At 36.0% G+C, this 14,985-nt stretch overlaps 1 protein-coding gene across 2 annotated transcripts in view; it reads left to right on the top strand.

Annotated features, from left to right (window-relative positions):
* Positions 1-14,985, top strand: part of LOC132095585 (anosmin-1) — a 58,916-nt gene that overhangs the window by 3,129 nt on the left and 40,802 nt on the right. For both annotated transcript variants that reach the window (XM_059500716.1, XM_059500715.1), the window contains exon 2: positions 7,793-7,840. In XM_059500716.1, the coding sequence (XP_059356699.1) occupies positions 7,793-7,840 (48 nt within the window). The remainder of the gene's footprint in view (positions 1-7,792; positions 7,841-14,985) is intronic.

A 14,985-nucleotide genomic window follows, 5' to 3' on the forward strand; every position in this document is an offset into this window, starting at 1 on the left:
CCGTCCGTCCAACTATCCATCCATCCATCCATCCATCCATCCATCCATCATCCTTATATTGTTTTATGCATCCATCCATCCATCCATCCATCCATCTATTGTTTTATCCATCCATCCGTCCGTCCATCTATCATCCGTCTGTCCATCCATCCATCCATCCATCTATTGTTTTATCCATCCATCCATCCATCCATCCATCCATCCATCCGTCCATCTATCATCCGTCTGTCCATCCATCCATCCATCCATCCATCTATTGTTTTATCCATCCATCCATCCATCCGTCCGTCCATCTATCATCCGTCTGTCCATCCATCCATCCATCCATCCATCCATCCATCCATCCATCCAAACAAGAAGCTCTCATCACATCTCGTGCTGGAGAAAGTGTTCATCATCAGGTTTGCCGCTCAAATAATTTGTAAGAATCAGTTTGTTAGATTACTAAAGAATATTGGTCTCTTTTATTTATCCAAGCCACTTTTTAAAACTTGGAAAGTTTATGTCCCAAATAAGTGTGTCAGTGCAGGTCATCAAAACAGTGAAATGAAGCTTTCTGGAGTTTTTATTGTCTTATTGGAGAGTATTTATGTATCGGTGATTGTGTAATGGACAGAGGGAAACACCCAGCTGTAAATCCAGCGTCTGCGAGCTGAAAGGCTGGCTCTGTTCGGGAAAGCATCTGCTGTGTGTGGAATTATTTATGTGTGGACGTATGAAGCCAAAGGTGTGTCAGAGAGTCCTGCGAGTGCGCCTGGCGTCGTAAAAATTATTGCGTTTTAAATTAAGCCATTAGTTCCCTCCGTTCATCTCGAGGGACGCACGTTCTGATCCAAAGGAAAGGAAAACATTGGAAAGAAGTTGTGCCGTGTCGCTTTTCAAGGGCCTTTGATATGAAACAACTTTGGAAGGGAATCAAACCACAGCAACTCCTATGTGTGAGGGTTTCATTAGCAGAGACATGAATGGAGTGTTGTGCCGATTCATGTGCTCAGAAACATCCACGAACCTTCAGATTCAGCGCTTGATTGGCTCTGAATATAACTGGTGTTGATGAGATCTGCTCTTTGGCCAGTCTGAGTGTGGGGTGTGTTACGGCTGAACTTATCTAAGTAATAATGGCTCTTTAAACAGCCCAAGAGTGCATTATTTCCACTTTACAGCCGGTTTATCTCGGGAATGTGACTTGTAGATGATCTTGTGATCTTGTAGATGTTTTGCACCTTATGAAATGCTGATAAGAACGTCAGTTTGCTGGTTTACCAGCATGTTGCCCAATCCAAAAATGTCTAGTCTCTCGTGGTTTCGGTTATCTTTTGCAATTTTAATAATACGGATACTCTTAATATTATGTTATATGCCAATACATTTTAAGAAGCTAAAATTCAGGGGGAAAAATTTTGATATATTTATGATAATAATATTTCCTAGAATAAATTGAGTCTAAAAAAAACAGCAACTTTTGGATTAAAATTAGAAATATTATAGTAAAATAAAAAATGCGTAAAGAAATTTGTAATTAAATAATACATCTAACAGTGCAGTGCTATAATGAGCAGAAAAATAAAATTAACTTAAACTAAACACAGTTTTTTTATTATATTTAGATGTATTTATAATACTAATCTTCACAGAATAATCTGGTCTAAAACATTGAAAATCCCTTTAGGACAACAGCTTTGGACTGTAAAGGTATGACAAAATGATGGATGACACTGGCTTGTTTTACTCAGAGACGTCTGCTGAGTGAAATGAGAGCCGTATGGATTGATTTAAGCAGAAGGCTGTGAGCTGTGTCGTGTTAAACACTCGCCTAAAGCAGCGCTCTGATTAAAGCATCTCAACAATGTCAATAAAAGCCAGAAAAACCGCTCAACTCAGAACAATGTGAGCGAGACGAGCTCAAAGCACCTGCCGCTGACTGTTACACACACTAACTAGAGCACTTAACATGTGACACGTGCCATTATATCACATGTCTTTACACATAGCGTGTACAAACGATAAAATGTGTCTACATGCATTATTTCATGAACAGATGTTCTGACACATAAACAAGATTTGTACAAGAAAATGATATAGGATCAAGAGTAATTCACCTACTGTATGTACATCAGCTTTAATAACGTCACTGTGTAGAGATTTACATCACTATTATGTTTAATCAATTTTATGCAATATCTATCTATCTATTTATCTTCCATCTATCATCCATCCATCTATCCATCCATCCATCCATCCATATATCCATTAAATTGATATTTATCAATCTTATCATCATATCCATCCATCCATCCATTATCACCTATCCATCCACCTGTTGCTCCATCCACCCATCCATCTATCCATCCACCCATCCACCCATCCATCCACCCATCCATCCATCCATCCATCCATCCACCCACCCATCCATCCATATATCCATTAAATTGATATTTATCAATCTTATCATCATATCCATCCATCCATCCATTATCACCTATCCATCCACCTGTTGCTCCATCCACCCATCCATCTATCCATCCACCCATCCACCCATCCATCCACCCATCCATCCATCCACCCACCCATCCATCCATATATCCATTAAATTGATATTTATCAATCTTATCATCATATCCATCCATCCATCCATTATCACCTATCCATCCACCTGTTGCTCCATCCACCCATCCACCCATCCACCCATCCATCCATCCATCCATCCATATATCCATTAAATTGATATTTATCAATCTTATCATCATATCCATCCATCCATCCATCCATTATCACCTATCCATCCATCTGTTGCTCCATCCATCCATCCATCCATCCATCCATCCATCCATATATACATTAAATTGACATCTATCAATCTTATCATCATATCCATCCATCCATTATCACCTATCCATCCATCTGTTGCTCCATCCATCCATCCATCCATCCATCCATCCATCCATCCATCCATCCATCCATCTATATATACATTAAATTGACATCTATCAATCTTATCATCATATCCATCCATCCATTTATCACCTATCCATCCATCCATCTGTTGCTCCATCCATCCATCCATCCATTAAATTGACATCTATCAATCTTTTCATCATATCCATCCATCCATCCATCCATCCATCCATTTTCTCCAGTTTTTCTCAGATGTTCCTCTTCCACCTTTAACCCGCGTGTACACTGTGAACACTGTTGGCTCTGTGAAGAACTGTTTCTATTCCTCTATTGTTAGTCTCTTCAGATAAGAGCGTCTGCTGAACACACACATGTAAAGGCACAGTTTATCTCTCAGGATGATGTTGTGTTTAGTTCCTCGATGGATTAGAGTTGATCTGACACACAAATCCCTCAGTGACTGATTGTAAATCTGTGAGCTTTAAATGCTCCAGGAATACCCTTGACTCTCCTAAGAGCCGGGTCACAATGCTGACCTATAATTATCAGCGCGAGGTCAGCGACAGCTGGGTCAACATCCCACCGAGTGTCCAAGGACTGCTGTCACGCCTCACAGTCCACCTCTGATGGGTCTGGAGAGGTGTCAGAGTCCAGGAGGGAGGTCAGGTTAGAAAAGAACCTTTTATAAAAATAAATCTCCATAGATTTTGGCAGAAATTCAACAGTGCTACCTAACACTTACTGATTATTTATATATCATATTGGTTATGCCTTCATCAATCAGTATGTTTCATTGAATTTAATACATTCCTAAATCCATTCTTCAAAAAGTTTGTCTGTGCACTTTTTTTCATTGCCTTAGAAGAATGTAGTAGAGCTGCACAGACTGGGGAAAAAATTGAATTGTGATTGTGCTAAAAAAAAAAAAAATTAAATAAAATAATAATAATAATAATAATAATAATAATGATAAAATAATAATATAAAAATAAAATACAGGTTTGCGGTGTTTGTTTGTAGGGCTGCACAATTTGACCAACATTTTGTGATTAATATATGATATGGCTATATAATAATGATAATAATGATAATAATAATAATAATAATAATAATAATAATAATAATTATTATTATTATTATTATTATTAATACTACTACTACTACTACTACTACTACTAAATACAAATAAAAAAATATAAAATAAAAACAAAATAAGAATTATTACTATTGTAATAATGAGTATTTAAGAAATAATAATAATAATAATAATAATAATAGTAATGCTTAATAATTGTTTAATTTTACATTACAATTGTAAATTGCAATACTAATATTTATTATTATGCTCTTAATGTGATAAAGCATCAAACCTTTATTTTGACAGAAATCCACAGTGAGTCTCTTAAAAGCCGCTCTCTTGTTGATAAATGCTTCTCATTACAAGAACGGGAAAATGTTTGCCGCATGTTGAGTTCACTCTGAAACACAAAGTGCACATATTTATTTCATTAAATCACAACCTTATCACAATTTTGGTTTTATTTCGATGAATTGCTCTATCATGTAGGCATTAGGCAGCTCATTATGTTTTGAGGTGCAGCTAATAATGTTTGATTTACACTCACATAAAGATGATCCAATTATGATATCTGATCTGGTAGAGCAGCTGAAACTGGTTTTATATCTCTGATTGAAGACACACATTTAGTTCCATTAAAGCATCCCAAACATCTTGAACAACGCACATGTTCTGCATTCAAGGCTCTTCCTGGCTTTGAAGCCGCTGACCGTTATCCTTGACATCGAGTGCACAACACCCTGCGGGACTGGAGGGCAAATTAACTCCTTTAATGATAAGTTCTTTTCCAAGGTTTCACGGGGAATTTCCACTGGATTACATTGTTCTAGATTCCTTTGAACTTGACATTGAACTTAAGCAGACTTTTGGTTTACAGACCCGTGAAGTTTGCCTGTGCAGAGGCTTGTGGAGAAAGGAAGAAAGCCACGGTTCATTTGAAACTGTAGTTAATGGTACATTTTTAGTTCGTGTTCTGTGTAAACAAATTTTGGAATCTGTGTTCTGAATCTACAAAATTGGACCGCAAGGAAGGGGTTACACTCTAAAACTGCTTGAGTGTAAAACGTATACATCCACTCACACACACTTACTTACACACACACACACACACACACACACTCAAAGACACACACACATACAGAATTAAACATACTCAAATGAATTGGGATGGCTATAACCATATAGCCAAAATCAGTCAGAAGACTGAAATAAGAGGTTAAGATCAGATCAGACCCAGTCTATTACAGTCTGTTCAGACCCAATGTTTGTTACATTTTTATAGAATTTTAATGTTTTTTGTAACAATCTGCTTTCTGTGTTTAGGTTTGAATGTAATAATAATAATGCAAAAACCTACACTTCAAATCAACATTTAAAACAACAAGATATAAACCTTGACAAAAAATAATCTTTGAGAATTAGGGCTGTGAATCTTTGGCAAGGCAGCGATTCGATTCGATTACGATTCATAGGTTTTCGATTCGATTCAAGAACGATTTTTGCAAATTTAGAACGATTCAATTCGATTCGATTCACAATTAAATTCGATTCGATTCGACTATAACGATTCGATTCTGCGTTCTTTAAGTGCATTCACAGGATTTTTTAAATGCTTTTACTAAATTCTTTAAATGCTTAGTCAGGGGCGAATTACAGTAGCATTTATGGTTAGAGAACCATAGGTTAGAAAAAAAAAAAAAAAAACTTTTGTCCATTGTTAAATGCTAGTTTAATGATGCGACATGGCATACGTAAAAATGTATGTAAGCCAAGTTTTTAAAAAAGAGCTTAAAGAGTATTATGTATAAGCTAACATTTTGTCACACCAGGGGCATAGCCATAATTTCAGAAGTGACAGAAATGTCAAATACAATCATTTTATGTATGTAGCCTATATAATAATAATAATAATTATTATTATTATTATTTTTTTACAAGGAATTATCTTCTTTTTTAATTACTTTTAATTAGCTTTATATAATAAATCAAATACACTGCTGGACAATAATCAATCATTTGTAATATATATTTTTTTCCTAATGGCAATTTTATGATGTTTTATATACTAGGCTACATTTAATTAGCAATTATTTAAATTTTCTGCACAGAATAAGGTAGAAAATATACTTTATAGTTTCTGTACTGTAATAAATGTCAATTAGCACTGCATCATTCATAAATTGTTTGTGGGTTTTTTTTTGTTTCATCAGTTCATTCTGCTTTTATTCAGTTTCGCTGCAGATATAGCCTGGCACGTCTATGAGAGCGAGATCGCTTCTCTTTCAGTGTGAAAACGTCTTCATCTCTATTTAACTTTTCCTCTCCATCAGCGAATGATCCTGAGGGAAAACGCGGCAGATGTCTGTTTGCTAATGAAACAAACGCTACTTTCATGCATATCAGATAAATCTCGCACTCTTATTTCAAGGTTGTTGTTAATGCTGTGGTTAATTTTAAAAGTTTCCTTCGTATATTCGGTTCATCCGCATTGTTTAAACACATTTATCATTCATTGGATCTGTGCGTATGATTTAGACACTTACATTTCTGCTCCGTCCATGCAATAAATACAGCTGTCGACGGCTCCGGTAACTCCGTCGGTAAGATGCAGAGAGCCATTGACAAACTACAGAAAAGTAAAACTACTTCACGTTAGCATTACTGGCCACGAGTCCTATAGATCACACGTCAGCTGCGTCAGAGACGAACGGCGCGCGAGCGCAATCCTGTGACAGTCTCAGGCGCTAAACAGTGGAGCGCGTGAAGGACAGATAAGAGGCACGATTCACGAACACTCTTCAAGGTCTCCATTAATTCATGCGTGTAGTAATTTAATGTGTATACATTTTGAAAGCACTGAATCGCTATAGAAATCGCGATTCATTCGATTCTTAGCATTTTGAATCGATTACTGTCCAAGATCGGCGATTCACGATTCAAAAATCATGTTTCAAGATCGATGCATATGAATCGACAGGGTTTGTAATCGATGCATCGAGAAAACGAGTGAATCCTTACACCCCTATTGAGAATGCCTTAATATACATTTAAATCCACAACCTAATAAAAGTAAACAATTATGTCTAAAAAAAACGACTAGGGAATTGACCAGCCTCTCTATAGAGCCCTATACAGGAATCTTGTGGCTCCACCATGAAATTACAGGATTTTATTTTTTTGATCTCACTAGGAGGTGCTATTCTGCCTTCAGAAATGTGATTTTAAAGGCCTAGTCTCTATTTTAATCTGAAATACTGCATTAATTGAAAAAAAAAAAAAAAAAAAAACTATTTTCAATGGGAAAGTAATATCATAATTATTGCATAAATGTTAATTAAAGTAGTAGTAGTGCAATTCTCTCAAAATACAAAAGAAAAAATATTATTGAACAAAAATATATTGGATTTGATTTTACTGAAGAAAAAAAAAAAGGTGTCCGGTCACAATATTTTTAGTCTGGCACCATCTGAGTGATGATTCAAAACAATCTTTGAATCAGTGTTTTAAACCAATTCACTGAAACAAACAGTTTAATGGAAGATTTTTAGTTAGGCATCATTTGTTCTTGATTGATTCTTTTGAATCAAAGTTTTGAATTGATTCACTGAAACAAATAGTTTACTGGAACATTTTTAGTCGAGCACCATTTTTTAAATGATGGTGCAAATGAATCTTTGAATCAGTGATTTGATTTTAATAAATCATTCAAACTTCTTTGTTTTTACTGCTTTCACTTTTCTAATCATTTACCTGTTTGAGTGAATGTTTCATATCTGATGTGATTCCCAGTGTTTTATGATGTGTTTTCTCTCTTTTCAGAGCAATGGATCATTGGTTTGGTGTCAGAATCACAAGCAGTGTTCAAAGGTAAGACTGTGAAACTTGTCAAAAACATGTCCAGGTCATAGTTCACTTTAAATCACCAGAAGAAAAAGAAAGAGAGAACAGAAGCGGAGTAATACGAGAGATATGAGATACAAGAGACGCAAACAATATAATAAGAAATGAGTCCTACTTAAGGATTTTTTTTTATATTTGCAAAGTTTACAAGTTTTAAAAAGTAAGGTTAAAGTATGTATACTGTTCATGTCACTACTGCAATAAAAAAGTGCTATTTTATTTAAATATTCATAAAGTTTACAAGTAAAAAAACTAATTGGTTTAAGTGTTTGTACATCTCATTGCTACAATGCAATTGAATTTGTGTTTTAACCTTCGTAAAGTTTACAATTTTTGAAAGATAAGGTTATAGTATTTATGCATCATGGTAGTATTTGGACCAGCATTATTTCAGATTTGTGTGTAAATTATGCTCACTAAAAACACTGTATTGCAGGAACAGGACTCAACATTTAGAAGTGAAATAAGAGCTGGACATGTTTTGTTAAACCCAATGCCTCACTCAACATGTTGTTAATTTTTGATGTATGCGGTTGCAGCAGTATCATGTGTAAATGTGATGCATACTCTCCAGTTTTCTATGGTAACAGTAATATTGAGTCTCTGTGGGGGTCTGATGGTATAGACATGTCCTGTGTTGAATCATTGCACACTCACAGGATGAGCTGATGCATGACGCACATTCACACAACAGTGTTTAACTGAGACTCTGACAGACGGATTCATTTTAAAGGTATGAAATGATGAAGGCAGAGCAAACAATGAGCAACAGTTGAAAAGAGAGAAAGAAAGGGCTCAGTTTTAAGGGTTTGATTGCTTGTTACGAATCCAAGTTTGGTAATATTTGTGTGTTGCATTGATAGTTTAGCAACAACAAACTCTATCAAAGTTAATTTTGAGTCTCTTGTGCATTTTACATGATCGCAGAATTGACACAGGTATTTTATTAATATGAATATTAATTTAAGTTTTTATACATCTCATTATTTTAATGCAAGAAAAACAATGGGATTTTATTTAATATTCGCAAAGATTGCAAGTTTAAAAAGTAAAGTATTTATAAATGTGATTGTTCCTATTCAAGAAAATAGTGGTATTTAATTTAAATATATTTCTAAAGTTTACAAGTTTTAAAAAGTAAAGTGTTTATGCATATCATTACTGCAATGCAAGAACACATAGTAGGCTATTTTTATTTCAATATTGGTAATGTTTACAAATTTTAAAAAGTAAAATGTTTATAAATCATTACTTCAAAGCATGAAAAGTAATGGTATTTTATTTAAAAATGTGTTAAGTTTACAAGTAAGGTAACGTATTTATGCATCTCATAACTGCAATGCAAGAAAGAATAGTGATTTTTTTACTATTTTAATATTTTTAAAGTACAAGTTTTAAAAAGTGAACTATTCATATTGCAAAAAAAAAAAAAAAAAAATCCAATATTTGTAAAGTTTACAAGTTTATAGAAGTATAATTGAAGTATTTATACATCTCATTTCTCCAATGCAAGAAAAAAAGTGATAATTTATTTACTTTAATTGCTTGATACAAATCTGAGTTTGATCATATTTTTGTGTTGCATTGATAGTGTACCTATAGCGAACTCCATTGAAGTTCATTTTGAGTCTCTCACGCATTAGACATTTTTGCTGAATTTCAACAGTTATTTTATTAATAGCCAATGTCTAATTTCTCACCAGTTGCCATGTATTTGAGGTTTTCTATGACATTGTTGTGAAAACGCGTCACGCTGGTGTTTTAGAATGAGGCGAGTGAAGTTCAGCCAAGAAGAACAACATTAACAGGGCAAAACAAAAATTCATTTTGCTTCACAAGTTTTTTCCCTGAGTTAATGAGGATGTCAGAGGGCTTCACAGAGGAGATACACTGTGCTTTAAAAGCAAAGCCACTTTGTTTTTGTGCTTGAATGCAACAAAAGACCTGCTCTTTCCCTTTCCATGGACTTGGCCAGTATTGGATCCTGGCAACCGTGTTGTCCCCAGTCATTCATCAAGAGCTGCTGTGTTAAAGAAGGATTTGGCTGTTTGTGTGTCTCAGTATTGGGCGTTCCCATTACAACTGGCCCTCTTCATCTCTGAGAGTCTGAGAACTCTTGACGCCTGTGAGGAGATCATGCCATGCTTGGACTCGCTGTGTTTCTGTTGCTAGTGATCTGTCAGGTCTGCTTCAGAATCATGTTTTTTGTAATGGTAATTAGTAATGCATATGTTGTCGTACTCTGGGTGGGACAGGGCCTGTGGAACGAGTTCAGTCTGTGCTAATTTTATGTGTACACATGCGTCAGATGAACGGCTTTGCCTGTTGCGTCATGTTTCATGTCTTCAGAAGTATAGTTGACTTTTTTTTTTAACTGTGTTCTGTGCCATTATAATCAATCATCTAGATGTTTCTGAATGCAAGAAATGAGGTTGCTCGCCTTTTGGAATTAAATTGAGAACGTCTTAAATTCCAGTTCAGTTCCTGAATTTGAACTGATGTAGGGATGCAGAATTGTAGTTCCAATTTGGGCAGTGTAAGAAAATAAATAGAATTAATTGAAATTCAACGAACATAATGGTCATTGATGGATGGATGGATAGATTGGTTGGATAGATGGAGAAATGAATTGATGGATGAACGGGTAGATGGTTTGATGGATGAACGTATGGATGGATGGATAATGGATAATGGATGGATGGATAGTCGGTTAAATGGAAAAATGGATGGATAGATAGATAGATAGGTTTGATAGATGGATAAATGGTTGGATGATGCATGCATAGATGGTTGGATGGATGAACGGGTGGATGGATAAATTGATGGTTTGATGGATGAACATATGGATGGATGATGGATAAATGGATGGATGGATAGTTGGTTAGATGAAAAAATGGATGGATAGATAGATAGATAGGTTTGATAGATGGATAAATGGATGGATAAATGGTTGGATGATGCATGCATAGATGGTTGGATGGATGAACGGGTCGATACATGAATAGTGGGATAAATGGATAAATGGATGGACTGATAAATAGATAGATTGATGCATAGATGGTTGTATGGATAAACATATGGATGGATGGATGAATGGATGGATAGATGGATGGATTGTTGAAAAGATAGATGTATAGATAGTTGGTTGGATGGATGCATTGATGGATAAATAGTTGGATGGATGGATAGATAAATAAAGGGTTAAACCCTTGACTGTTGCACAAGAGCTTTCTTGTGATATCTCTTCTGCCAATGTAAAGCTCAAAGTGAACGTTGAGCAAATGTTTCATTGTCAACATTGATTCTACATCAACACAAGCTGAAATATTTAACCACGTCCAACTAAAGAGACACAGGTCCTTTTCATTTAGCCGTTGTTTGGCCAGATTTTCTTGAACATATTTGAGCAATGCTGTGAAACCAGAGTCCTCCCAGTATGTGGCGAGGCTTTTCCACTCAGAGATGTTAATGAGGTGGATTGTTGCTGCAGGTTTGTGGAGTTTGTGTGCTCACACACCTCTTAATGAAGTGATCTGTTTGTAAAGTCCTCACAACACAAAGCCAGACCCACGCTGGGCTGCTTATATGGGGTATCCTGCTATATTGTCCCGTACAGTGTGTGTGTGTTTTATGCTAGTGAAAAGCTCTGTTTAGCCTGAGCCACCGTAGACGACAAACAAAAGCAAAGAAGTCTCCGACAGCCACCCGTCACGGTTTCTGTCCACGAGAAAGGCTCATCGTGGTGTCGCTCTTCCAACAACAGTGAAGCAAAGGTGGGTTAATTATTTAAACAAAGATAAAGTGACCTCTGAGATCCGTCAGCGCTTCGGAGAAGGACAGTGTTGGCGTCTCCTGCGAAATGTCCAGCGCCCCGTTGTTATGATAATTAACCCCGCTGCCCTGTTGCTGGAGCGGAGGGAGAGGGCATTTGTGAGTATTAGAGCTTCATTAGCATGCCACAGCACCACCATCACCCTCCATTCACTCCCGCCTCCGCCTTTTGTGTCCCCTTTCTTTATCTTTCGTGTGAGCACTTCTTCTGGAGTGAGGGAAAGCTCGGAGAGTTTGACAACTTCTGGATGCTTGTTCAAGCGAAAGGGGAAAAAACAAGGAGCTGAAAAGCAGTTTGAGTTGCTTGTAAGGGTCGGGCTTCCAAAGACCCCCAACGCTTGAATTGATTTGCTTTGCAAATAAGAGTCACTCTCAGAAATAGACTTGCCACAGTTTATAATTCGGCTGGTCTTTGCTGGAATAGTTCGTGCTAAAATTTATGTTGGCTGCAAATTTACTCTGTATATGAGTTTTTCTTCATCAGAAATTTAGAAATTGAACATTGCTTGCAGTAAATGGGTGCCGTCAGAATGAGAGTCCAAACAGCTGATAAAAACACCACAATAATCCACATCAGTCCAGTCCATCAGTTAACATCTGGAGAAGACAAAAGATGAGACAAACCCAGCATTAAGATGGTTTTAACTAAAATACATAAAGTTTATAATCCATAATAACACTTCCTCCAGTGAAAAAGTGTTTGAATCAGGAGAGAAATCTGCACAGATCAAGCAGCGTTTAAACGGCTCTAAAATAATATTTGGCTTGATTTTGATGTGAGAGACAACAGCAGATGCTCTTTTTCACTGGAGGAAGTGTTATGGATTATGGAGTATTTTTTGGATTATTGTGATGTTTTTTTCAGCTGTTTGGACTCTCATTCTGACGGCACCCATTCACTGCAGAGCATCCGTTGATGAGACACTGATGCAATACTACATTTCTATAAACCTGATGAAGAAACAAACTCATCCTGATCTCAAATGACCTGAGGGTGAACACATTTTCAGCAAATGTTCATTTTTTGGGCCAACTATTCCTTTTGAAGATCTCTAAAAACAGGTTTACTTTTAGTGGCATTGCTTTTCAAGAAAAGCTGTTTTGCTGTTGCGATGACTGACGTTTGTGTGTGTGTGTGTGTTGGTTTGTTTGATTTGCATGTCTGTGTTTTCTTCTAAAGATCTGAGATTAAGTTTTTGTGTCTCTCAAGAATCAAGGGCAAAAGACGAGGCATTTCTGAGCCCCCCTCCGTCACCAACAGCTTCTTTTCACAGGGTAGAAATTAGTCTGACTTTTGTAGCTTTTCAATGAAGTGCTTTTCCAGGTCAGTTGCTTCACTAGCAGTTCAGTTTTGATTGTGTTTTCAAATGATCTGCATTTTCACATCCAAGCTTGGGAATCGAGAAGATTCAGAGCAGTTAATAGTTTATGTAAATATTTTGAATCAGATTTTATTTTTATATTTTATTTATATTTTCTTATATTGTATACAGTTTTCATTTTAAATTTTAAAGTTTTTTTGTTGTGTTTTTGTCTATAGCTTTTATTATATTTTAGTTATTTTATTATTACATTTATTTTATGTCAGCTAGTTAGCAAAATAACATTTCTAATTTTAGTTTTTTTAAAGGCAGAGTTTTTTTATATTTTATTTTATTTCAGTTAATGTTTATTTCAAGTGATTAACTTTTTTTCTGGTTTTAGTTTAACAAACAATAATAATCCTAGATGGAATACTATAGTAAAGTATCTTTGCTCTATGGATTAAATGTAACAGAAATAATATATATATATATATTGCGTTGTCCTAAAAAAACAAAAAAGCGAAACCTGTGTATTCCAAATTCCAAATTAATTACTCTCATGAGTTGATTCTTTTAATGAATCAGCTCAAAAGAATCATGAATCAGTAATGATCCTGAACTGTATTGGTTTGAATCAGTCTAATGACTGAATCACTGAATCATTCAGAGAATCACTTCTTATATTTCTTAGTTTTTTTTTGTTGTTTATTTGTATTTCTTCACATTATTTATTTGTTTATAAGATGTATGACCAATCATTGGCAGTGAAGCTTAAAGGAATAGTTTACAGAATCATTAATTAACCAGAACCAGATTAATTTGTTATGATTTCTGTCCCTATATGAATAATAAGTGTGCTTGAGTTGCTCTTAGCATTATTAAACCTGGCAGTTCACATGATCTCGGTCTTGTGAAGTGATTCTCACCTAGCAGAAGCACAAGCTGTTGGTCTGACTCTGAGATTTTGGACTTCAAAGCAGCCGTTTAATTTGACTTCAGCAGTGAAGTCTGTGTGAATACATCACTCTTTTTTTCTGTTTCTCTCTGTAAACCACACAAATATTCTTCTGCTGCCTCAGTGTACATAAACGGCCAAATGAGTGGCTTTATTAGCTTCCTGATGATAGCAGTGCCCCGCTGTGAGTGTGTGTGTGTGTGTGTGTGTGTATGTGTGTGTGTCACTATGGGGACCTCAATTGAGGTTCTCATGGGGAAACAAGCTTATAATATCATACAGAATTATTACATTTTGTTTTGAGATTGTAAAAATGTAGAAAGTTAGTGTGCATGTGTGTGTTAGTGTGTGTGTGTGAGTGTGTGTGTGTGTGTGTGTGTGTGTGTGTGTGTGTGAGAGTGTGTGTAAGTGTGTGTGTGGCGCGGGGCCGGTCCGGTCAGACTCTGCGGGGGTCTCTCTGATGGGACGCGGCTGTTAAGTTTGATGGCTGTGTGTCTGCTCTCTGCTCGTTACTCTTCATGGTGGGTGGCAGAGAGGAGGAGAGAGTCTGTGGCAGACACACACGAACACACACACACACGGAACCAGACGTTCACACGCTTACACATCACTGAGAGGACAGCTGTGGTTTTATCAGTTTAATAACTTCTTTAGATGTGTACGTTCAGTGAGAGCGCTGCTGGGATTCTCTTCTTTTAAAACTGAGATGCTTTAGGATTTTGAAAAGTCTTACCTTGCCCTTCCACAGATTCAGGCAGAAATCAGTGTAGAAAGTCTGAACATCATAAAGTCATGGGATTAAATGTTGAATATACTGCAAAAAAACAACAACATCATTAAATCAAGATACATTTACTGGAGAATGGCATGTTGCAATTCTATTTGATTGCGATAGTGGTGCAAAAATGAAAATATAATGCAATAATGCAATATTTTATTATTAATAATGTACACAGTTCATTTTATTTAATACTTTTAATCATCAAGGCTGTGTTAAACTAATCAAAAATGAGAGTGAAGAC

Source organism: Carassius carassius, chromosome 19, assembly GCF_963082965.1.
Source record: "Carassius carassius chromosome 19, fCarCar2.1, whole genome shotgun sequence".
NCBI lineage: Eukaryota > Metazoa > Chordata > Actinopteri > Cypriniformes > Cyprinidae > Carassius > Carassius carassius.